Consider the following 27,530-nt stretch of genomic DNA (forward strand, 5'->3'; position numbering starts at 1 on the left):
TGATATCCCAAACTTAAGTACAGAAATACAAATGGTGCCAGTCATTTTCCGATATATTCATTATTCGCTATATATAATAATAATAACCATTTCTATACATAAAGAACAGTGAATATGGAATTTTCCGATGACTATGCAAAACATGTACAATAGATCGCACTCATTTCTCTGCCAATCAACGCTTGGTATCTTATTATCATGTACCGTTCCATGTACTACGGGTGTAGTAAATGAGGTTAAACTTCGCCGCGAAAATTGCACGGGATCATTCGTGGAGTTCCTGGTGCCGTTTGGTGAGTGATTAAACTGTCAATGCAATTGTAAAATACTTTTATTATAAAGATGACCGATGTTAGACATTATAACCTAATCGTATCAAAAACATTAATCCATCCATCAATTAAATGTTGTTTAAACGCCAATCAACAAATAATACGAGGCTACTCGATTACAAAAACACCGGTGAGCAATAATTATTGGGTATATAGTAATTTTAAAAAAAACTTATTAGTAAAACTTAATTATTTTATACAATTAATGTGTGTATGATTCTACCATTAGTTCATACGGGTGTCGTAAATGAGGTTAAACTTCGCCGCGAAAATTGCACGGGATCATTCGTGGAGTTCCTGGTGCCGTTTGGTGAGTGATTAAACTGTCAATGCAATTGTAAAATATATACTTTTATTATAAAGAAGATAACCGATGTTAGACATTATAACCTAATCGTATCAAAAACGTTAATCCATCCATCACTTAAATATTGTTTAAACGCCAATCAACAAATAATACGAGGCCACTTGATTACAAAAACACCGGTGAGCAATAACTATTGGGTATATAGTAATTTTAAACAAACTTATTAGTAAAACTTAATTATTTTATACAATTAATATGACGTGTGTGTGTACGATTCTACCATTAGTTCATTTGTGGGTACTACGCACACATTCCACCTAGAGTGATGTCTTTGAAGATAATTACCTAATCAGCATTCTGAATCCCACTAACAATCACTGATAACACCGAGATGTAAATTAATTAATGACCCCCAAGTCTGTCTTTGATCTGGCCGGCGTAAAAAAGATAATTACCTAATCAGCATTCTTAATCCCACTAACAATCACTGATAACACCGAGATGTAAATTAATTAATGACCCCCAAGTCTGTATAAGTTTAGTCGCATTGATTAATTAATGACAGATATTAACAACACTACTTATCATATTATTATCAATACACAAAGATAGTTAGATGACACTTCTCAATCTGTCTGTTATTCCATTTAGATGGTTACCCTCAAAATTTATTTGTACTATATATTGAGATATTTTTTCGCATTTCATATTTACGGTCTATTTCAGAGTAATGAAGTCAAATCCCTCGTACGATGATAACGGATCGTCATTTACAAATCGCTTTTCAATCATGTTTGACTTTTATGATACAATTTGCAAGACCACATCTTTTTAACACTGTACTTTTTTACTCGCGCAAATTAGAACCACAATACTCTTTTGACGAAAATGTATCTCTAATCAATTGGACTGCACACGATGTTAGAGGGTATTAAATTCCTGTCATGAGAAACAAATTCTAAATTGAATCATAAATTAAAATGAATTACAAAACAAATTATTCCGTAGTCAATTGTTTTATTTAATTAAGGAACTAAGGGGGATTAAGGAACCAGTCAGGCGTTAATGAGTACACACGCCGGTTGTATATAGGTAATTAAGGAATAAACATTCCGAATATGTATTCGGTCACTGTGATGTCACTGGCGTCCGAGGGGATTAAGAGTGTTTTCGATAATTGGCAAAGTCGTTTTTAAGGGAGGTCTATTTTTACGACTTTGAGTGAAGATAACTGAATTAATTTCAATCAGATTGGTGTGAACTTGCCGTAAAGTTGATATAGTAACCATTGGCTACACATATCCAAAAGTTTCCAAGCCCATCTTATGTGCACTTTAATAATAATACCATAAAGAATATTTATTCATGTTTATTGACAACCATGTATCACATTTATTATAAACATTTAATAATAAGGCACATGACAAAAATATACAGCTGTATGGATTTCTACAATCATATGATATAGGACACTTTGGTGAAATAGGCCATGGTATCGGCATCGGGAATAAGACCAGTAATTCTCTAATGGCTGACGTCAATTAAATCCATGTCATCCCGTGGTCTATAAAATATTTTTATCATTCTAATGATGTTAATCTTTATAACCTCAAAGATGCCAAGATGATAATCACTAAAACCTGGAACCCTTCTTTGATTCCAGATCAAAAACTGCCTGAGTATCAAATTATGTATGGAACATCTATTCATCATTTTACTATCCGAAATTTCAGGATATAAATTATTATAATGATTATAATGATTATTCAATAATCAGAAATAAGTGCAAATGCAAAAATCAACATATAGTGAGATATCTTAGGCAGTTAAAATATTTGTAGGATTGAATACATAAGTAACTAACAAAACGAAAGTAGTCGAGAAAATAATAGATATAAATCCAGTCATGGATAAACATATCAGATGACTCATGTATGAGGCCCGATTTGCTGCGATCTCTTTCTTGCGAATGCGGTCTACCCTAACAATTAATACATATAACAAATTAATACAAATATCACGTGTAATAATCACATAATTAATACAAATATCACATGCGTTACATTTGAATACAATTATAAAAATATAGATGAAAATAAATATTTATCAACTTCCTGGAATGTTTAAATGTACAAGAGTCACTATTGAACTAATGATAATATACAGCACTGTAGATTTTTTAAATTCTTGGTGGAAGTAATAAAAGCTCTTTAAAGAAGCTAAACCTATTACATGTACATACAGAATTTGGTTCACTGTAAGGCCCGTTTTCCTTTTTCGCCGATGTAAATTCGATCTAATGCCAATGTGATGGGACTATTTCCACCGCGTACATGGAAAACGGGCTTAAGACGAACTTTTTACGTTCACTTGGTTAAACGTACTCAATATCTAGCTTGAGTCTATATATCAACAAACTTTTAAGGTAAACTTTTAACAACTAAACCTCTGAAAACGCTAGTAGTTGGCTTGATTGTAGACATTTTGAAAAAACGATACACAATAGGATAGTTTTAAATGAAGGTATTAACATAGCAATATTATTATTAATTCATAAAAACAAAGCACATTCATTCGTGGGGTTAAAATATAATATATTATGGTCATCTACAAATGTATAGAATCTTACCACCTTCACATTTCCCAAATATAACGTTTGAAAACTCTAACGTAAATGACGTTATGGAGTAATACATTGCAATATTGTTTTTAATTCGTAAAAAAACAAAGCACATCCATTCATGGGGTTAAAATATAATATATTATGATCATCTACAAATGTATAGAATCTTACCACCTTCACATTTCTCAAATATAACGTTTGAAAACTCTAACGTAAATGACGTTATGGAGTGATAAACAACGGACATGACTCAACACTAATATACTGTTAGAATTTCTTTATTAATATGCATATTCAACAATTAATATGATTAAAGGGCTGACTAATGAATTACTTATAGTTTGAATTCCTTAATTAATATGCATATTCAACATGAGTAAAAGCTGATCAAATTACCCAAGACGTCGGGGATTACCCAACAATATTAAAAATACGGTAACTAAGACAAATTTCTTTAAAGAAAATTAATATGCATATTCAACAATTACTTTGATTAAAGGTCGATCAATGACCACAGATTATTGATACACTGCCACGTGAAGATTAAGGAACAGCTAAACCAACACTGTTAGAATTTTTTAATTGATATTCATTACAGTCAACCATTAGTATGATTAGAGACTGATAAACTAGAGATAAACAACGGGGATTCCCCGACAATATCACAAATACGAGAGCGAACACTCTTTGAATTTCTTAATTAATATACATGCATGTTGAACCATTAGTATAATTAAAGGCAGATTAAAGGTTGTTTGATGATGACAGATTATTCAGACTAGACTTTAAGATGAAGGAACAGCTAAACCAATAAATATACTAGTTGGTTCAATAGACATGATAAACATATCGGTAGATGTATAAACTCCTAATGGTTTATTTTCAAATACATCTGATATATTATAGCTTGGTCCTGGTAATCCTAGTTGATTTAGTTGTAACTTGACTGTATTCGGCATACCCTGATTATCACGGTTGACAATACCTATCGCGTAACTCCCTGTTTTAGCTAATGGTTTTAACCATACTCCAAGGCTACTTATCTGAAATAGAAAGAAATTGTAATAAATATTGATTGATTCCACAGGGAACGTAACGTAGGAGATAGGAGCTAAAATTTTACAGAAAATGTATCTAACAATTTATTTTCCATTTTCGGTTGAGGTTGAGATTTCCTTTTTTGGGGTGTGGATGTTTGAAATCAAGTATTCGCGATTCTGCTAGTATAGAAAAACCATTTGACTTTTGATAGAAATTCGGTAGAGAAGAGCCGAAACCAGCGGTTGCCAGGCAAGATACGCCCACATTTTGCAAGAGATGGATAGAGAACAAGCTAAAAAAAAAAATGCGATTTTTCGTACAATCAGGGGCCATAATCCGGGAAGTTATGGTCTGAAATGCGCGAATATCGAAATGGACTGAGATATTTGGGATAAAGATATATTTTAAGTTTCATCAAAATCGGATAAAAATTGTTACTTCTAAGAGTCCACAACCTTGGTATTACATAGGGTGTAACGGTGGTATATTCAAACGTTTTTTTTAAATCGGATAAAAATTGTGACCTCTAGCGGGACCACAATCTAAAAACACGATTTTTTGTACAATCAAGTTTTATAATTCAGGAAGTAACGATCCGATATGCGCGAATATCGAAAGGAACCAAAATCGTCGGGTTATAAACATGTATTTCAAGATCCACATATATTTACACTATTTGAGTACGAGAGGCGGCCATTTTGACCGGCAGTTTTGGTCCGATTTTCATTAGGGTGTAACGGTGATATATTCAAACGGTTTTTCAAATCGTATAAAAATTGTTAACTCTAGAGGGACCACAAGCTAAAAACGTGATTTTTCGTACAATCTGGGGCCATAATCCATGAAGTTTCGATCCGATACATGCCAAGAAACCGAGATCTTTTTGAGATACACCTATATTTCAAGTTTTGTCAAAATCGGATAAGATTTGTGACTTTAGAGAGTTCACAAACAAATTGTGGACGGACGGGCTGGGGCGACGACAATTACACGTCCACGTGAAAATGTGGTCGTATAAAAATGGAAACCCTTTGACTTTTTAAATTTATACTTATCGCTCTATATCGCATTTTAATCCGATACCCGTCCCTAGCATAATATCAAAACTTGGGTATAGAGCTTTATCGAATCAATCTTATTTGAAAACCAAATGCCTCTTCCCCATGCCCGTGGAATTTTAATCTTAGATCTATGAATTTATGTATTTGTGCTATATTACCTGATAAAGTCTAACAGCCTGTGCTCCTAGTGGATCCTGATTAATGGCTATTAGCCCCGGATGTTGTAATAATGCTTTAGATGCGCTGTCTATTGTACGCAAATCTGTTGACATAAATAATGGTGCTGACCATAAGGACCACAGCGCCATCTGGGTCTTCTGCTGATTATAACTTAATCCAAAATCCCCAACAACCAACTGAAATATATAAATACATATTTAATAGTCGTCAAGTAACGGCATCTAGTTTTTCGGATGGGGCGCAAAATCTGGATCCCGTGTGCTCGTTGGCATTTGGGATTTGATGAAGAGTAGGCGGACATGTCTCTGGGTTGGCAAATTCCTGTATCCACATCTTCATTATCCCGGTTGGTGCAGAAATCTTGGATGTTAAACCCTATTTCATTGCATTTGAGTTTATTTGATCTCACTTACATCTGGCTTTAAACCCGCTTTATCTCTTAAAGCCATTGAAATATTGAGATTGTGACTATTTACTAGTTTAGCGAACGACGGATTCGACATTGATCATAGAAATCTGTTCCAGATTCAAAAGAACCATATTAAAAGGCCAAACTTGGGATAAAACCATTCACAAAGATGCCAATTAATGGACAGTCTGAACAAGTACGGGGGTACTATGGACCTATTAACTGAGCATGACATCACCCCAATCATACACGCATGCCATGTTTTATGTCTATCATACATGAATTGGTGGAGCCTCAGGCTTTTTTCCAAGAGCAGCGTCCCCGAGAACAAGTTAAGTAGCACCTGGGGTCCAGATCTTGGCCCAAAAATTCTGAGCAGGAGCAAAACTTACTGTAGTCATGGATACATCAAACCTTTTGTTAATTATTGAGATAAAAGCAAATGTTCATGAATCAAAAGTGTATAAGTTTTTAAATCTTTTCTTTTCATAAAATATTTCTAGATAGGGCAGGGGCCGATTCCACGTCACCCAGAACTCAAAGTTAAATCGTCATCTGAATACAACCCATCTTACCATATCTGGATCATTCCAACCTCCAGGTCCAGCAAAACCGCTAAAATTTCCCTCATCTTTACCATAAAAATCTATGATACTGACAATGCTATCCCATCCATCTTGTACATCTCTATAGTTACGCCATAAATTACATGCAGTGCGAATGGCGGCGTAATTTGGCTAAATAATTCAATTTGAAGAGAAGCGGTCAACTGGGTTTTAAGTGACTCCCATGAATGCTGCCGGTAGGGAGGATATGGAAAGACTCTACATGGATGTACATTTGTAATCTTTTGTAAATGATTACCAATTTTGATCACAACCAAATAAAAGTCGAGTTAGATTAAGTCAGATGGGTACATAAATAGCAGATCAGTTTCCAAGAAGTATTTAGTGGAAGACTGGAATTGGTAGATCAGTGTTCGACTGAACTTGGCTTTTAACGTCTCCGATTTCAGACGATCTTCTGAGTCAATGGAAAACCTCCAACAACTTCCAGAACAGATGTTCTTATACTGATGGGAAGTAAGACCATCTCGTCTTGGAAGTAAAAATAACAAGATTAAATGAACCAAATGTTAGAGAAGAATACTGAAGATATTTCACGCCATCCAACTTATTCTAAAACAGCTTGGTCTCAACGCCAAAAGGTTCTAAAAAATGTTGACCTTTCGATGCTATGTGACCTTTAACCTACCATATCTGGATCACTGAAACCTCCTGGCCCTGTGAAGTTTGTGAACCCCGAATCATCTGTTCCGTAAACATCGATTATATGTTGAACATTAACCCAATCGTCCTGGACGTCCCTAGCTACTCTCCAAACATTACAGTGTTCTCTTACTGCTTTATAATCAGGCTGGAAGTAAGAGTCAAACTTTATTTTGACTAATTTAATATGGAAGATTCTTTAACTGTTTGTTAGGTTATTAATATTAATAATCCGTAATTATATGCCAAAATTCCTTCCATAGTTTAAATCTAATTACAGAATTTGATAGGAAATTTCTGATATCTGATTGTTTGTTAAGTTTTCAAATGTAAAATCGAGTTTCTTTTGCAAATATAATTTCATTGATGCACAAACAATATCATTAATATTGCATGCCCCGTTTCCCTGTTTATTAGGTTACTTTGCAACTTTCCTGCATTGTCTATTACTTCATGGATTTGTTATTCAGTCTAGTTTCGTTTCAGTGAATACTAATTAGCCAGAAGGTTCCAGTCTTCAGATATGAGGAATGGCCCATTTTTTTAATTTTCATTTTTAAAACCATTCCATGTACATTCTGTGTTTCTATCCTCCCTATATAACATGTTCAATCAGTCTACATTCTGAAATATTTTATGTCAAAATTAATTCAAAGAATATATTTTTTATTTAATTCATTAACATGGTCATCTCCCGGTTTCAGTAAAAAAAGAATACCAAAGGGTTTTTAATAAGAAAGGTTAAATGAAAGGGTTATTTTTTAAAATTAATGGAAAAAGCAAAGAACATGCATCAATAGCCACAACGGGTTAAAAAGGGTCAGTAGGGATACTTACTAAAAGGAACTGTACTCAAATTACTTACTGATCCTGTCACTCGAATCTAAACCTTGCATTGAATGCACTAAATGGACATTTTTTACTGAAATTACTTGCAAAATTGTCACTGAAGTTACTACCGAAGCTGTAAATAATAATTAATTGGTTAGACTTTATTAGTTTATTAGAATTATCTAAATGAATTTTACTTTACATCACTGACTGAACTTTCAGACTACTGACTTTCAGACTACTGACTGAACTTTTCAATTACGGAATTTTTAGTTCACTGGCTGAACCTTTATTGAGGTTACTGACTGAACTGTTATTGAAATGACTGACTGAATCTTATCTGAGATTATGGACTTAACCTTTATTGAGATTGCTGACTGAGTCTTTAACAGGATTACTGACTGAACCGTTATTGAGATTGCTGATTCGACCTGTCTGAGATTACCGACTGAACCTTTATTGAGATTACTGACTGAACCTTTATTGAGAATACTGACTGAACCTCTATTTAGATTACTGACTGAACCTTTATTGAGATTACTGACTGGGCTTTATTGAGATTACAGACTGAGCTTTTATTGAAATTACTGACTGTGATTTATTGAGATTACTGACTGAGCTTTGCTTCAAATTACCAACTAAGCTTTCATTGAAATAACTGAATGAGTGTTCATTGAGATTATTGACTGAGATTACTAGGTGAACCTTTATTGAGATCACTGACTGAGTCATATTTCAGAATACTGACTGAACCTTTATTGAGATTACTGACTGAACCTTATTGAGATTACTGACTGAACCTTATTGAGATTACTGACTCAGCTTTTACTGAAATTTCTGACTGATTTATCAAGATTACTGAGTTTTTGTTGAAATTACCGACTGAGCTTTCATTGAAATTACCGACGGAGCTTTCATTGAAATTACCGAGTGTACATCGAGATGACTGGCTGAACATTTATTGTGATCACTGACTGAGCCTTTATTGAGATTACCGACTGAGCCTTTATTGAGATTACCGACTGGACTTATTTGATATTACTGACTGAGATTGTATTACTGAATTTACTGGCTGAACTTTTACTAAAATTGATCACTGAATGTTTACTGAAATTACAGCCTTTGTTACCGAATTTGCTTAATGAGCTTTAACTGAAATTATCGACTGAACGTTTACTGAAATTACTGATTGGGCTTTTACTGAAATTTTTGATTGAGCTTTTACTGAACTGAGATTCTTGATATAAACTTTAAATGAGATTACTGACTGAATATTGTTGTTATTATTAACTAGACATTCATTGAGATTTCTGACAGAACATTTAGTGTGATTTCTTTTCTTGAATGACATTACTGAACAGGCTTTTATTTGAGAATACTGATGGGACAGAAATCAAGATAACGGATTGAACTTTCTATTTAGATCACCGATATTGACATTCAACAAAATTGTAAACAAATTTATTGACATTTCTAAATGATTAGAGATTTTTCTTTAATGAACAATCAGATACCAGAATCATTCTTTTGATAAAAATATGTTAATTTTAAACTGTTCATCAACTTAGACATGTAATTAATCTTATATTTCATGTAGTAAAAATTGAGAACATTAATTCTTGAAAAGCATAGTTTTAGTATATTTCTTCATTAACTTGTAGGTTATATATGGGTAAATGTAGTATATGTTTTATAAACAAACCTTAATATGAGCAATAACCCACTGAGCCGAAGGCCAACTACATTCATATACAATAGGTCTCCCTGTTTGATTTAAAAACTGACCCATGATAGGATAACCTAACAAATATAGAAAATAAACTCTAATAATTCACACATGTGTATCAAGATTCAAGTACTTGAGGTGACTGGCATAAAATAGTCGAAATAAAACAGATTCGAGTCATCCACTATAAATGTAGGGGGCTTCAGCACCTGAAATTTCTAATAGCGAAAACTAACCACGCAACTGTAACAGGGAGATGACCAATATGATGTTCAGGTAGTTTGTTAATACATTTGAAACCGTGAAAGAAAAACTCAATTTTTAAATTTTCAAAAATTTTAATTTTTTTATTAATTCTTGAAATCAGAAACAGAAAAAATATTATTTTAACTCTTAAATTTTAAATGTTTGGTAATAATTTTACCACTCTACAGTAACAATTGTATTTTGTCAGACCATCTGAACACTTTATTATAGAATATATAACTGGGTTTGGGCAAGGAATGGATCAGAACATACACTGGCATCATATGGATGAGTGGCATGCAATCGAAAATCTTCGGTACCCTTTTTTTCAAATGAGATATCAATTGTCCAGTTAGCTCATAAGACTTTAGTGGCTTCATTACTAGTTGAACTTTTTTATTTGTTCAACTGTTTTCATATTTTCTAATGTAAAGTCTGTAAAGCCCATTGTGGAAATATAAAAGTACAACCAACAAAAAATAATACTGGGAAGATTGGGCAGGAATCCTTTCACCCTTGTCCATCACCAGAATATTTCAACTAATATGAAAACAACTCTGACCTTTATTTTGTTTATAACTTGATATACTGGCCATTCACATGAAAATATTATTCTACGGTCCGTTAGATTTAAGTATTTAGACATCACTGGGTAGCCTAGCAACATTAAACGGAACAAAGAATATACTAAATAAAATTTATTTTAATAGAAAAGGAATTGAATAAAGTCAGAATTCCTAAAATACTGCTATTTTCAGGGGTCACACTTCTTCTAGTAAGGTATGTATCAGTTTGAAACAAGACAGCTTGTTTATAGTGCTGCCAAGACAGCTTGTTTATAGTGCTGCCAAGATAGCTTGCTAACAGTGCTGCCAGCTTGTTTATAGTGCTGCCAAGACAGGTTTTTTTTTATAGTGCTGCCAAGACAGGTTTTTTTTTATAGTGCTGCCAAGACAGCTTGTTTACAGTGCTGCCAAGACAGCTTGTTTACAGTGCTGCCAAGACAGGGTTTTTTTTACAGCTTGTTTATAATGTTGACAAGACAGCTTTGATGGCTCTGTGAGTAATGCTCTGGCTCATTAACCAGAGGGTTTGGGGTTTGTTCCTACTGTTGGCCGCAAATCTTCCTCGAGAGGAGTTTGTTCCTACTGTTGGCCACCAATCTTTCTCGAGATTATCCAGGCTGCTTTCATTCAGATGGCACGAAAAGAATATGGTCATTAAAGATCCCCTTACAGTTTGAAATCGAAATATGAGTAACAAAAATGTCCTTCATAACACACTGCATTAGCCCAGTTAATGAAGAAAAGTAAGCCATTGAACTAAAGGTTGCATTAACTACAATAGTTTTATAATGTCAATAAATACCCTATCAAAAAATGAGCACAGATAATTCTGAAGTAGAATAAACCAATAGATCTAATGATCCTGATTCCATCTTTCATGTAATAAATTTAATTTCAGTTTTTAAGTTGTCTGATTTCTATGCCCATGTATGCCTGTATCCAATTCTAATCCCAAATCCCAGTCATTTTAATTTAAAAAATCAACAAAAACAAAATCTGTCAGCCTCAAACCTTCTGTTTTGTTACAACTTGATAAAGAGGCCATTCACATGAAAAGACCATTTTATGGCCAGTAAGATTTAAAAACTGAGACATCACTGGGTAGCCTGATAATAAAAGTGGAGAAATAATACATACATATATATAAAGTTGACAGGCAAAGAAACGACCTACCAGTAGCTTTGTCAGGGCGTGATGAAAAGTTGTAGTGAAACAATAAATAGTAAGCATGCTTTATTTAAGTAATTTTAGATGTGGAGCTATGGTATGGTAGATAATGTACCTGTCTAAAAGGGCTGCCTGGTCGATGAGAATGTCCTGGGTTCCAATCCCGATGTGGGATGAGAAGAACATTCAGGAATTTTAAGTCTGATTCTCACTTTTCATTGACTGAAAATGTGCCTAATCATTCGCATGGAATTAAATTAAGCATAGGTGAAAATGTCACAGTCTGAGCAAAATTATTCCCCAGCACACTTAACGATTGAAATGGCCTTTACTAGTTACATACTGGTCATCAAGTATCCATAACCTGACCGTGTAATACTTTTAATGAGTATGACAAAATCATAGCCATGTCAAATCATTTACCATGTCTGGGTTTAACTGATTATACCATGCCAGACATTTGACGTCAACAATGGAAGGATGTCTCCAACTATTTAGTGACTGAATTTACCATGTAAATGACCGATGGACCCCAAATGATTAGAAATATAATCCAGTTGTATTATTCATGAAATTTGTGCAGAAAAGTCCCATTAAAACGAAAGTAGAAGTTTAGAAATTTATTACATCTGAATCCTTTGCCATAAGACTTCAAAATTTGATGGAACGGGTAAAATAAGACTTTGAAATTTGATGGGACTGGTAAAATAAGACAATACATCACCTGTGTCCATATCTTTAGGATCTGAATTACATCCATCAAACTTCAACATGTCCACATCCCATTCAGCAAAACTATTTGCATCTGACTGCATGTAAAATTCACTACCAGGATATCCACCACATGTCTCGGTGCCAAAATCTTCATATATACCTAACTTTAATCCTTTACTGTGAATCTATTGTAAAAAAAAAATACTGAAATTGTATAAGTTGGAAGAAAAAATGGATAAGTTTGGGACTGACTGCAGTGGCAGTTGATTTTGAAAAATTCTAATATTTTAACCATTTACCATAAGTCAATGGTTCCTGGCCTCAAGTCATTCATTTTCAAAGTAGCAGTTTCAATGAGCATCAAGCACATGCAGATACTGAGCTATGTTGAATCCATCTTCACCATTTTAATAAATTATGACATTTGTTGGATACTTTGATTGCTTGAATGGTGTGCCTTGTGAGCAAAGTAGGTACTCAAATGGACACAGGCCACCATTAATTCAGAGAGATAAGAATTTCCCAGTGTTGGTCGAGAAAGGTCCTCTAGATTTTCTGGTGTGGTTTCATCTTGTCAGTGGTGAAGGAAGGAGGGCCTAACAAGGACAGTGTTTAGTACTTCAGAAGGGATGGAAAATGGACTTCGGGTCCACAAATTGGCTTGCACGTAAAAGAACCTATGAAAGTTGGAATTTGATATAAGAGTAGACTGTTGTGCCGCTGCCCGGGCAAAAGTTCTCTCAAAGCTTACTTTATGGCGTATGCCCATCTTCATTAGCTCAATGGATATATAATATAACTTACATAATCAGCCAGAGCTTTAATACCATGTGGAAATCTGTCTGGATCAGCTTGTAGACGTCCTTTACTGTCTCGTTCTCTAGCCATCCAACAATCATCTATATTAACAAACTGATAGCCAGCATCTTTAAACCCTTCTGATACCATTAAATCAGCCATCTTCATGTACAGATTCTCACTATAATAAAACAATGTGTTAGCTACATGACTTTCTCAAACAAATGAAATGAAATGGGGTTTAACACCCTACTTTTCTGCACTAAACAGGCTAATGAGACAGGTATAAACCATGCATTGTACTATGATGGAAATTGTGCCCAGTAGTCGGTATTTCCGACTATTCTTTAACGAATTTGAAGTATGTGCACGAAAACAGGCACACGGATGGAGCTCTTTTTTTTGTCCCATCTAAATGTCTGGATGATTTGATGCTAGAAAGACCATGTAAGACTTACAGTTTGTGTAAATTGGGAATTTTACTATACAACTCTATTGCAATTAGTATCACGTTAAAGATCCCCTGACAGTTGGAAATAGAAATAAAGAGTAAATGTAGCACTACTGTAGGGACACAATTTCTCTCACAGCACAAAATATGATGTATGTATGCCTTCATCAGCCCAGTTGGTTATATTGAGACTAACATTGTATGGATATGTAGTCGATGTGATAAAAGAGCATTTCTTAAGCCGATTTCTCTCCAAATTCAAATTGTCAATGATTTTTTTACGCTTACTAAAACTTGCATGCTAATTCTGATCTTGGTTTTTATATCATTCAACCAAAAACGACTTAAGGCTACAATAACGCTATAGTATTTTTTATGATCTATACCCCAGCAAAATTGTTTCATAATTGTTTTACCTGATGCAATTGTCAGGGTCATTCTTGCAATCAATATTACATCTAAATCGTTCCCATGACAACCATCCCATAGGTGGAGTCCGTGCCAGACCATTATCCAGAGAATGCACTGTTACTACCTGAAGCAGGCTGATTATTGTTAAAATCATCCACATTTTCTAACTCAAATCTGAAAAATTATAAAAAAAACACAATATAACATACACCATTAAAAAGCTTCAGAGTGGCATTTTAGTAATTAAACAGTTACAGACTAGCAAATGTTTGATTAAAAAATAAAATATCTTAGTTGAAACATTGCATATTAATAAATAATTAAAAAGGTGTAGTGAAACAGAATCCATCCAGGAACATGATCAACATTCAAGAAATAGAAACACATCATCCGACCCTGTTGATCTTTTCGCATGGAAGCAGGAACTGTGTCAACAATCGCTACTCGTCTTGATGTTCTTCTTCTTGGTGGACTTTTCCGATTTCTTAGGACGTCACATGCTGCGATGACATATAAAAAAAATGGTATGCTTGATGCCTTGAACATGACATCCAATTTTTTATGAGTCGCAATTACAGATTATAACAAAGCCTCTATCTCGATAATATATTGGCCTCAAAATTTGTACTAAATCTAACATGATTATAATTCCATCCATATTGTAGTCAGGTTTGAGCTAAAACGTAAGAGTCATAAACCAACCATGTTTGAGTCATGTGTTGATTATTAATAAATAAAAACATTTGACAACATCTGTTTGTGGTAAACGCAATCAATAACAACAAAAATACACTGTGTAATAAAAATCACCAGCTTGAAGGAAAACAACCGGATATCGACGTTAACAGGAGATGATCTTATTTGATATATACATGTAGTTATTTAAAGTGTTTTCAATCCCTTGCAAACAACAATATTGCGAACGTTGAATCTCTGTGGATCAGGTGGCTAAGTGGGTAAGACGCTAGCTCGCTAGCCTGGAGGTCGGGTGTTCGATCCCTGCATTGGCCGAGAAAGTTCATCCAGATTTTCCTGCATGGTTCTCCCTTGTCAGTGATGCAGGACGGAGAGCCTGACAAGGAAAGCTGTCTAGTCGTTCGGATGGGACGAAAAACCGAGGTCCCGTGTACACATTGGCGTGCACGTAAAAGATCCCTTGGCAGTTGGAATTCGATATAAGAGTAGGCCGTAGTGCCGCTGTCCGGGCAAAATTTCCCTCATAGCACACTGTATGGCGTATGCCTGTCTTCATTAGCCCAGGTTAGGAGCAGAACAGTAGGACGTTAAACCCCATTTCATTTCATTTTCATTTCATTTCTGAAGGAATCTCTGTCCACAAATGGTTCAGTTCTGCTCAGTATATACATTGAATCAATGGAATTGCATTTAAAATAACAAATATGGTCGTTTTGACTATGGCACTTTTTAAAAATCTGGTATGGCACTTTTTAAAAATCTGGTACCGTGTATGTCAGCTCTTTATCTATAGTCTTACATATCCCTTTAAGCGAGTTATGTATAATTTAGAGTTATTGTATTATAAAATCCATTTTTACGACGTGTTTGGGAGGGTAAATGGATAGCCCACCAATCCAAGCTACATTGCATCCAAGCTACATTGCATGAACAACAGAACATGTGAACTTTTTCTTGTCCAAAAATCATGATTCACTTCTAATTCTTTTAACTTCTAGTAGTTCTACCAGTACCAGATACTGATAGTCACGTAGTGTCCACAATCATGGTTGATCATTTTGGAGCCTTCAAAAGGATGCTTTGACTATGTTATTAAAACAAAACATGAAACATATCTATTTACCCAAATTGCAACCATGAACTGAACTTGTCAGTAGCGGCTAGTTCCTAACTAAAAAAGCGAAAATTTCTTCCACTAGGCAAAGCTTTCTCGCGATAAACAAATATCATGTGATAATTTTTGTACATCACATGATTTCCTAACTTCCGGTACAGATAGTCTTCTTTGTCCAGTTGTGTAGTTCAACTCAATGACGTCTATACAGACGTCATTAGTTCAACTCATTAGAATCGAAACTGTATACTGTCAGCTGACTTTGTTCCGTATTGATGTCAACAAATTGTTTACTATTTTTAGACTTTTTTTTTTGCAGAAGGCAAAGACCCTGTTAGCTGGTTTCTGAATTCGTTTCCACTTGTGCTTCACTACTTGAAGAAGAAATGAATCCGATAGAAAATTATCTGAAGGGTAATTTTAAAGATGATGTGATTACAATTCAAGAAGTTTTTCGGGTTTATGACCAAAATAAGTAAGTAGTCCGACTCCCCATCCAATTCGTATCCAGATTCTACAAGCCAAGGAGAGATAGTCATTTTCTAGTTATTAGTCATTGTCAAAACATTGACAATAGAGTCTGATAAATTTATAGATGAATTGTTCTGTTTAGACATGTTAAAAATTGAATTAAAATTAAGGGATTTTAGAAGTTGGTCTTTTCACATATTCATGTTAAAGGAGCTAAATCGCTAACATTTGGGACCTAGAAATTCACAAAAGTGGGTCGCAACGCATATAATACTGTAATATGAATATATATAAACTGATTTACATTTAATTTCAAATCAGTTATGTTTGGCGAAATAAGTCAGCAATCTCAATCGAGTGCAAATTTCTAGCGTCTAGTTATTCTAGTCTACATAACTCCATTTGATTTGGTGCAATGTGTCTAGCCTCGTCCCTCGAGTCTCTCAATACAACTGGGGCTGAAGCGCATTATGGTACACGATTCGTGTACCAATGTTAAAAAAATTATTTTATCTTAAATATCGGATATCAGAAGCTCATCTTTTCCCGGTAAGTTTACATCATCAATGTTGATTTAAATTGACCAATAATTCGTGTTTTCGATGTCAAAGATTTTGGAGGATTTTGAGTTACGGACTTAGGTCCTTTAATTATCTCTATATCAGTTTAATTGATGTTATTGGAATAGATCTATTTTTAGTGCCCTATGGTATGCCCACTGTAAATGTACCATAGCCATAGGTATATATATTCACCTGTATTTTTTTTTTTAAATAGAATTTAAATAAATATATTAATTAAAATATTCCAGTATTGGCATAATTAATTAGAGGGGCAGCACTTTTATTGGCTTCTTAAAAAAAGGAACTTTTTAACAGATCTTGTTGTTTTTCAATGCTTCAAATTTAATTTATTTAACATTTTAATTTTTTTTCCTCGTAATCAAACAATATCAAACAAGAATGTGAGACATAAGAAATTTATACAAATAAGAAATAAATACTTGTACCGTACATACATATCGCGAATTACATACATTCACAACATACTGCAACAATAAAATGGATAATCTTTTCTAAAATCTTTTGATGGACTTCTTTTGAATCTGATTGAATCTAACTAAGCTGGAAGATTATCAACACTTGATATTTTGATTTTTTTAGTACCGTAATCAATTTGGGGACATTTCAACATGGATTAAAGACGCTAAATTGCAAATATGTGGGACCTAGAAATTGAAAAAAAAATGAGTTTCAACGCATATAATAATGTAATATGAATGTATATAAACTGATTTACATTCAATGGTTTCAGATTTTACTGCAATTTCTAATCAGTTATGTTCGGTGAAATACGCCAAAAGTCTCAATTGAATGGCAATCTCTAGCATCTGTTTATTCCAGTCAACATAGTATTTACATGTATTGCGCATGCTCTACAGATAATAATATGGCTTCACCGTTTGACATGACTTGTGGAATATGTCTAGCTTCGTTCTTCAAGTCCCTTGTTACAAATGACACTGAAACGCATTATGGTACACGATTCGTGTACCAATAGTAGAATGTTTGTCTTAAATATTGGATATCAGAAGCCCATCTTTTCCCGGTCAGATCACAACATCAATGTTGATTAATTGACAAATAGTTTGAGTTTTCAATGTCGAAGATATTGGATGATATTGAATTAGAGACTTTGCTACTTTAAGCAGTTGAATATTAGATAATGCATTATCCAATAAATACAGCAATTAGTAACTGGATAGAGCAAAACTATATCACATATCTATTGTAGAACAGGTATCGGTATATATTTACTTAGACAATCAAGTTATATCAAGGTTATGTATAGACAGGCATCCTTAATCCTTACCATGTACAAGTACTGTATGAGTCGAAAGCATGCCACATGACTCAATAACAGAGCTTATGATCTAAAGCACACATATTAGATCATTCTCATGCCCACCCTGTCAATGGTCATTATTAATTACGGTAGTCAGTGTCATTGATTGCATAATAAAACAAAGCTAAAATTATGTGGAAAATAATGTCTTATTTTATTTGTTATAATCACATAAATCCGGGATTAAAATACCGGTACAGCAAGTTACTAATTTCTGTTGCCCCCTTCAGGTGAAAATAGTCATATTCAGACTGATCTGTCTGAGCTTTTTTCTTTGTTTGTATAAAGTCAAAGTAGGACAAGGATTTGAATACAATACAAACACTATTGGTCTACATACAATGTAACTGAATGCCACAGGGCATTGTGAACAACATAATACAGGGCATTCTGAACAACATTATAAAACAGTACACATCTATTCAACTGTTTTAACAGTGACAACAGAGTCAACAGACAATAATACTTTGTGGAGTAAACCAGCTATTGAAGTTATATAATAAATGCCCCAGCAGCAATATCTTTATAGTCATTTTATTTTACTGAGTTCAATGAATGGCTGTCACTTGACTTAGCACTTAAGTGCACAATGCACAATGCATAATAAGGCCCATCATTGAGTCAAGTGCCGTGGTTTTGATTCTCTACATGGACGTGACAAGGAATAGACTCGCCTGTTTAACCTTGTGTGTTTTCTGTGGGTCCTCCGAGTTCCTCCCACTGCTAAAGACCCCAACTTGTAAGCAATTGATTGAAATTGAACCATATTGACCTAGTTTGTGTCATGGACATTAGACCCCCTTTCTCTCTCTCCCTAGATATAACCTATGTCATTATAACCTGTTATACAGGTTGGAGGAAGGGTCATTCATTAGTCAGTTGACTGGATATACAGAAATCATACCATTCTTCTGAGATGTTCTTGCTGATTAATAGTAAGTGTAGGAGGACAAACCTATGGACAGGACACAATATACACACAGACACCACAAACACACACATAAGGTCAAGTGAATGGACTCAGTAGCACGGGACAAGGATCGCCTGCTTAACTTCATGAATTTCTCTAGGTCCTTTGCTTTCCTCCAAATTCCTACTCAGTGGTGCCTTCATTTTCGGGCATACCTCAGATCCATACGCTTTATTTGTAATAAGATAAGATAACACATTAATAACAACAAGATATAGATTGATATGATATACACCAGCAACAATAACAAGATGTCACATGGATAACACATTGATAACAAAAGGATATGATATGATATACACCAGCACCAGTAATAAGATGTGACATGGATAACACATTGATGATATACACCAGCACTGGTAATTATATGTGACATGGATAACACATTGAAAAGCATTTAATCTGGTCAGTCATGATATTTTATTGACGAAATGCAGATATTTTATTGACGAAATGCAGATATTTTATTGACGAAATGCAGATATTTTATTGATGAAATGCAGATATTTTATTGACGAAATGCAGATATTTTAAATTTTCTTAAAATTCATTATAATTCTTAGAATCCTACTTAAAAAACAGAGATCAATGTACTTTTGTTAATGGTGAACTATGTGCTCTAAGCCTACTCATTACGGTGTACCCCATGGATCGATAATAGGCCCCCTCTAGAATGTTTTTCTAGATGACATCATGGCTTTTAAAGTAATGATTAATGTCGATCATACCGCTGAACTGTAGCCTACCCAACAATAAACACTTTGAAAATTTTAACAATAAAAAAACATCATGCCTACAATTTATGTAACTTTATCTCCGAAATTTTATCTAAGCATTGTCCTCTATTCGATCTTTTGTCTTTCTATGAAACTCCCTACATAAATATTAACTAACAAACTATTTTCTCTGCGATCAAAACTTAATATTGTACATTTTGTAAGTTGTATGTATCTCTCTTTTTTTTGGTGCTGTCATCTCATGTATTATACTTTCATCCTGTTTGTTTTATAGGGGGGTTGGATGGCGGAATAGTTAGCATGTGCACGCTGTATCCTAAGGTCTGTCATTGAGTCAACTGGCATGGACTCGATTCCTCGGTTGTACGTGACAAGGAGTAGGGTCACCAGTCCAACCTCGTGGGTTTTCTCCGGGTCCCCTGGTTTCCTCCCACTGCTAAAGACCCCTAGTCGCCAGTGAATTATTGAAATAAAATTGAACCATGTGTTAATCCAGAAATGACCTAGTTTGTGTCGAGTGGACATTAAACCCCATTTCTCTCTCTCTCTCTCTGTTTGTTTTATACCCATTATACATCCTTCTCTTTATATTAGCTTTTGTATTATACTATTCATGAAGGGCAGGATGATAGAGAGGCTTCTGCAGCCTAATCCTTTACCCTTCTCAAATAAAGTTATTAATATAACAACAGGATATGATATACACCCTCACAGTAATTACATGTGACATAGATAACACCAGTAATATATCATGTAAACAGTTATAATATTTAAAAACCTTTCATGAATAACAATACTAAATACAAAGCAATCATTGCCTGGGGCCCAGACACTTAAGAAAATGTCTGAGGACATTAAATTTAAGGCAAGATTGAAACTGAATTACAATGTAGGATTATAATATTGTTTTGTTTTTTATTTTTAGTGATGCATTTTTGGACTTTGAAGAGTTCTTTGCTTTAGTTAAAGATGTTTTTAAAAAAGGTCAAAATACCACCAAATCTGAGGAGATATCCACAGAATTAGTGGAGGCTTTATTAAAGATATTTGATACAGATAAGGTTTGTCATTTTTTGTTGTTTTTTTTTTTCATTTCAATATCTAGTACAACGAAAAATCATAATGTACCACAGATGTGAGTGAGATGCAATATAAATTGTATGTCCTAGTTTACCGAATGTTTTTACTACATTTACTTGATTTTACCACAGTGTGGGAGTAAGATCTATGTGGGAGTATTATGTTGTCACCCCTGTTGGTCCATCCATGGATTGGTCTACAGGTGAGAGGCTTGTGTATCTAGTGTAAGGAGGAACCCTTTCTAAATTTTTTATAGAGTTACCCCCCCCTATCATCGAAACCTTGTCAACACTAGGAAAGAGAGAAATAGGGTTTAAGGCCACTCGACACAAACTAGGTCATTTCTGGACTAACATGTTTCAATTTTATTTCAATAATTCGCTTGCACATGGGTGTTTTTAATAGTGGGAGGGAGGAAACCGGAGAACCTGCAGAAAATCCACAAGGTTGAACAGGCGACCCTACTCCTTATCACGTACAAGCGGGGAATCAAAACCACGCCACTTGATGATTAGAAGGAGTGAATGAAAAATGTAATATTGTTTATGTTTGTTATAGGACAAAAAGATAAATCTCAGAGAATTCGCTGATGTGTGGAGATATTGGTTAAAACAGGTTCGTATGTAGTAGTTATTAGCACACTTTCCGAGGTGTATCGGTGAAGATCAGGACAGTTTTGGTCGAGGGGCCCAGCCGAGGCGTTGGGAGGATACGGAAATAAGTAGAACACATAAGCATGGTCGACCCAAACTTATAAATGGTTGAAGTATTTTGTTGACAAGATGTTAACCCCCATTCCATTTATTTCCCCAGCAAGCAGTCAGTCTAATGCGGGTAAGCAAAGCAAATCATGGAAAATCAGAATTGACATATTTTTTTATTACAAAATTACCTGGCTCTGTGGAGTGGATATTAAAGCCCATTTCCTGTCCAATAATCTGGAGGTCCTGGCCAAGAAATTTCCCACTTGTCAGTGGTGTAGGATGAAGGGCTTGGCATGGACAAGGTACAGCTGTCGTCGTTTAGATGGGATGGAAAACCGAGATCTCATGTTGGTGTGCATGTAAAAGAACCCTTGACTATTGGAATTCAATATAGACCACTGCATGTCAGTAGTGTAGGATGAAGGGCTTGGCAAGGGACAAGGAAAAGTTGTTTGGTTGGGATGAAAAAAAAACCGAGATCCCATGTACACATTGATTTGCAAGTAAAAGAACCCTTGACAGTTGGATTTGGAATTCGAAATAGATCACTGCATGGTGTATGGCATGCTCGTCTTCATTAGCCCAGTCGGATCAGAAAAGTAGGACATTAAACCTCATTTCATTATATTTCTATACAATATGTATTAACCTTTTATCATAAGTAGATGATAATTGATATTATTTGACTTTTACTTACAGATATTAAAACCAGTGACAGCTCTAATTATAGTGGATGTACAGAATGATTTTATTACGGGAAGTCTGGCGTTAAAATGTTGTCCTGCTCAACAAGATGGTGCCTCAGTTATCTCCCCTATCAACAACTTACTAGACACCGTGCCTTTTGATGTAGTGATATATTCGTTAGATTGGCATCCGGAGAACCACATATCTTTTTATGATAACAGATCGTTACGTCCTTTCACACCTTTAAATAAAGAGGTACTGTAAATATATTTAACATTGGACGACAAATCCTCCAGTATTTTCGTCATTCTGAATTCCAAGTCAAAAGTATCATACTTTTTAATTAACCATACATGTCCACTTCTGAATTTAAAGTCATTTATCAAACTGCTGAAAATCACATATATTCCCTCCATGAGTAATGTCCACTTCTGAATTCCAAATTGAAACTATGACCCTGTTTAACCATACATGTACATGTAAGTAGTGATGTATTTTGCATTAGACAGGATATGTTTACTTCATCTAGAACATGTCATCGTACATAACTAACGTACGAAAATTAAATGGTAGCTGGCTTTTTTTTTTTCGCACGTATACAGTGAATGGTCATTTTGCTCAGAAATCCCAGCCAGAATTTGGCTATTTTTTTAAAGTTGCGTTAAAGTTTTAAATTTTTGTTTAGAACTGAAATAAATTAACTTTTAGTCAATCCCCACACTAAAAACATTAACAGAATTGATTGTGTATATCTGAAATAGACACGACCGAAGCAAAAAAATAGTGACAATATGCCGACGTCAAATCTAGAGTTGTAGATGATGTTATTTTTGTGAAAAATCATTGGAAGAAGCGATAAGACGTTCTGTACGGATTATACAATGTAACATTATGTCTTGTAATGTTGATAATGATCATAATGATGGTGTTTACATTTGTTTGTTGATGTGACCTGATGACCTGTGACGTTTAGATAACGTCATATGGATATCATGGCTATTCACTGTGTCCGAGTCACTTCTCTGCAGGTAGGGGTGAGTCTGTCGTTCAGATTGAACATGTCATATGACTATACACTATAGAATTTGTAAAAACTATATTTCATTTCATCTTTATGATTCTGATTTTCTATAAACTATTTTTTTTTTTGTTACAGAAATCAGAAGTAGATGTAATGGATGCAGTAGAATTTTCAGGTCCACCAAAAACTGAACAAGTTTTATGGCCCCGACATTGCGTTCAAGATACAGAAGGCTCACAACTCCATCCAGATCTGAAGGTTGGTGTATTGTAGTAACTAAGTACCATAGTCTTAAAATATTTCTCATCACATCTGAATGACTAGACAGCTATCCTTGTCAGACCCGCCATCCTGCACCAGTTACATGAGAAACCATGCCGAAAAATCCTGTGGAGCTTTCTCGGCCAACATTGAGAGCTAACCTGAGACCTCCAGGGTAGCGGGCCAGCCACCTTGGCTCCCCAAATAATTAGAGGAGATTTCTAGTTCGGGTAACTAATAATACCATTATTTGGCTGATTGTTTCAATCTTGAGAATTTATCTTGACCAAGACTGGGATAAAACCATGGACCTGCTTGTTAGTGAGCCAGCGCTACATTCACTGAGCCACTATGATACGCACATTCTAAAGGACAATTTACCTTTAAATAAGAACAAACTTGCTTTCCTTATTGATGATAATTGAACATGGCTGCATGGCTGTGTAATTTAAGCGGTGGACACATTAGCCAAATCATTCAGCCGAATCAAACGGCGCGGAATATTGCATATCCTTTCACGTCACATGATCAAACATGGCGCCGACCATGTCTTCAAACAATCACGTGACGTCTCGATATGAGTGGTGATTGGCTAATGAATTCTACATTCGCCAGAATGCTTTGGCGAAGCGGACACACTAGGCGAATATAATTCATCCGAATGATGTTGGACACACTGGGTGAATTTCAACCTCGATTGACTGTGTATTTTAACATCAATGTGTATTTTAACAGGTTGTAAATAAAGGTTTTATGGTACATAAAGGAACGAACCCCGATATAGATAGTTACTCAGCATTCTGGGATAATGGTAAACTATCGCAAACAGAGTTGGTTAATATTTTAGTCGAGCATCATGTGACTGATGTTTATATTTGTGGCCTGGCTTATGATGTCTGTGTTGGTGAGTATAAAGTTAGATTTATTGATTCATTATTGCTTTAGTCTGTCATGAACAGAATGTCCCAGGTTCAAATCCCAGGATGGGTTTAGAAGTACCTCACAAGATTGTTCAAGCCAGGTTTACACTTGTCAGATGTGGATCTTCTAGGACTGACCAGGAAAGTGTGAGTCTAGAAGAACCTAACAAGATTGTTCAAGTCAGGAGTACACTTGTCAGATGTAGATCTTCTTCTAGGGCTGACCAGGCATGTGTGGCAAGTTGTTCAAAAACAAAAAGGGGGACAAAAAATGATGTCCCATGAACAAATTAGTAGTGCACCTAACAGATCCATTGTCAGGTGCAAATCAGTAAAGGTTGAGCCACAGTGGTGCCAAGAGATCCTGGGGTGAAAGTGAAAACCAACCATTCTCCATGTTAGAATTCCAATCTCTCTCTTTATTACTCAAAAAGGCAGAAGAAATGAAATGAAATGAAATGGGGTTTAACGTCCTACTGTTTTGCTCCGAACTGGGCTAATGAAGACGGGCATACGCCATACAGTGTGCTATGAGGGTAATTTTGCCCGGACAGCGGCACTACGGCCTACTCTTATAACGAATTCTAACTGTCAAGGGATCTTTTACGTGCACGCCAATGTGTACACGGGACCTCGGTTTTTCGTCTCATCCGAATGACTAGACAGCTGTCCCTGTCAGGCCCTCCGTCCTGCATCACTGACAAGGGGGAACCACGCCGGAAAATCTGGATGAACTTTCTCGGCCAATGCAGGGATCGAACACCCGACCTCCAGGCTAGCGAGCCAGCGCCTTACCCACTTAGCCACCGTGATCCCCAAAAAAGGCAGAAGAACTACCACATTAGGGAGACAACTTGTGTCTGCTTAAACATAAGGTTTCAGACCACAATGATATCCAAGATATGACAATATGACACTAAGCAGGAGATCAACAGTTCAATCCCGGTGTTGGTCGAGAAAGCTTCTCAGGATTTTTCATCCTGGAAGGCCTACAGAAAAGAGTCTAGTCATTTGGATAGGAAGAACAAATTTAAGATCATGTATATGCCATTGGCAGCTCATTAAAGATCCTCAAACACTTGGAAATCTAAACAAGAGTAGGCCATAGTGCTGCTGTCGGAGCATTTACATTAAACCTCATTCCTTTTGTCAAAATTTAAATGTTTAGCTGAATGAAGCCAAAGTGTTAGTATGATTTTAATTTGACTTTGGAGTTGAAGATGCACTATGTAAGTTTAGTCTCTAATGTTATATAAATCATTTATTAGACATTTAATCACATGCTGAGCCAATAATCAACTCTCAAGACCATCAGATGGTTTTCATCTTCAATGGAATTAAACACAATTGCCAGTTAATTATTTGATTAAAAAATTGGATAATCAAGACTTTGTTTATTATTGTAACAACAGTAGCAATGACAATAGAGACTACTCTGCTCAGAATGAGATCAATTCCTTTTTTATTATATATTTTGTAACTATTATAGCGAGAACTGTCAGCTTTTTATCTAAATTTTACATAAAGCATCTTTAAGAATTCAGATTAAAATCTATGATGTTGTCAGGTTTTACAGCAACACATGCAACACAACATGGTTTCCGTACAACATTCATAGAAGATGCTAGTAAAGGTGTAATAATGGAGGATATGAAGAAAACACGAAATAAACTGATGAACATGGGAGTTGTAATGGCCAATTCTCATCAGGTATAGTAATCATATTCAGGTGGTCTAAGGAACAGGTGTGTTGGGTGGCCAAATGGTTAACACATTGCATCATAAGGTCTGTCATTGAGTCAAGTGGCTTGGTTTCGATTCCCCGCTAATCCTAAGTCCTATATTTCAATTGTGTCAGTTGAGAAATTGGCAAATATATCATTTTCTTTTTAAATCCAGCGTCGACTTTTACGGTGTTATTATCATGTGTGCCGGTTAGACAATCAAGTCAACTCTCTCCTTCATTGTTGCAACTTAGTTATCCATTGAGAAGAAATGATAGAAATTCCAAATACCGAGTAGAAATTATTTCAAATTTTTACGTGAATGTCTTTTTAAAGGGATAGAATGATTCCTATGATTGTATAGTAGTAATTTGACAACCTATTAAGTAATAGATATAGAAATAATTATGTTTTGACTTTCTTAGAAAATAGGGTGTCACGGTGGCTAAGTGAGTAAGACGCTGGCTTGCTAGCCTGGAGGTTGGGTGTTCGATCCCTGCATTGGCCATGAAAGTTCATCCAGATTTTCCGGCTTGGTTCCCGCTTGTCAGTAATGCAGGATGGAGGGCCTGAAAAGGGCAGCTGTTTAGTCGTTCGGATGGGACAAAAAAAAAAACCTGAGGTCCCTTGTATACATTCGCATGCACATAAAAGATCCCTTGGCAGTTGGAATTCGATATAAGAATAGGCCGTATTGCCGCTGTCCAGGCAAAATTTCCCTCATAGCACACTGTATGGCATATGCCTGTCTTCATTAGTCTCGTTCGGAGCAGAACAGTAGGACGTTAAACCCCAATTCATTTCATTTCATTTCTAAGAAAATATGGAGTTTTCGGTTTAATGTAATGTAATATTTTTATTTTAGGTGGAAGATATGGTTTTAGCAAAGGAAAGATGTTTAAAACATGGTATCAAAGCAGCAGCTAATTATTTCATAGCCAGAAATATCGTTCAAACTAAACCAAAACAAAATCTCTTATAAGCACCTTTAATGTCCTAGATTTAATCAAAATTGACCAGTCAAAAGAGATATTAGATTCACTTATCATGAGCATTGATCAGTCAATCATTCATCACCTTTTATAAACCGCCCTCTCATAAAGTTCAAG

General features: G+C 35.1%; 2 protein-coding genes across 7 annotated transcripts; one reads left to right on the plus strand and one right to left on the minus strand.

Annotated features, from left to right (window-relative positions):
• Positions 1–1,992: 1,992 nt before the first annotated feature.
• LOC126829285 (alpha-galactosidase A) lies at positions 1,993–16,107 on the minus strand. Of its 6 annotated transcripts, none has more exons than XM_050559069.1 (8): positions 15,951–16,107; positions 14,137–14,305; positions 13,276–13,450; positions 12,482–12,656; positions 9,755–9,852; positions 7,208–7,369; positions 5,523–5,720; positions 1,993–4,305 (listed from the first exon to the last, which is right to left on the minus strand). In XM_050559069.1, exons 2-8 carry the CDS (start codon positions 14,289–14,291, stop codon positions 4,048–4,050), a joined length of 1,221 nt encoding a protein of 406 aa, XP_050415026.1. In that variant the 5' UTR covers positions 14,292–14,305; positions 15,951–16,107; the 3' UTR covers positions 1,993–4,047. The 6 variants fall into 6 exon arrangements, with proteins under 6 accessions (XP_050415026.1, XP_050415028.1, XP_050415029.1 ...); XM_050559071.1 differs by lacking the exons at positions 7,208–7,369; positions 9,755–9,852 and adding exons at positions 6,529–6,690; positions 10,587–10,681; XM_050559072.1 differs by lacking the exon at positions 9,755–9,852 and adding an exon at positions 10,587–10,681.
• Positions 16,108–16,125: 18 nt separating this feature from the next.
• On the plus strand, positions 16,126–27,462 carry LOC126829287 (nicotinamidase). Its single transcript, XM_050559075.1, has 8 exons — positions 16,126–16,416; positions 20,950–21,085; positions 21,663–21,719; positions 22,508–22,750; positions 23,652–23,774; positions 24,513–24,681; positions 26,265–26,407; positions 27,287–27,462. Exons 1-8 carry the CDS (start codon positions 16,328–16,330, stop codon positions 27,401–27,403), a joined length of 1,077 nt encoding a protein of 358 aa, XP_050415032.1. The 5' UTR covers positions 16,126–16,327; the 3' UTR covers positions 27,404–27,462.
• The last annotated feature ends 68 nt before the right edge of the window (positions 27,463–27,530 follow it).

The sequence above is a fragment of the Patella vulgata genome, chromosome 8, assembly GCF_932274485.2.
Source record: "Patella vulgata chromosome 8, xgPatVulg1.2, whole genome shotgun sequence".
Lineage (NCBI taxonomy): Eukaryota > Metazoa > Mollusca > Gastropoda > Patellidae > Patella > Patella vulgata.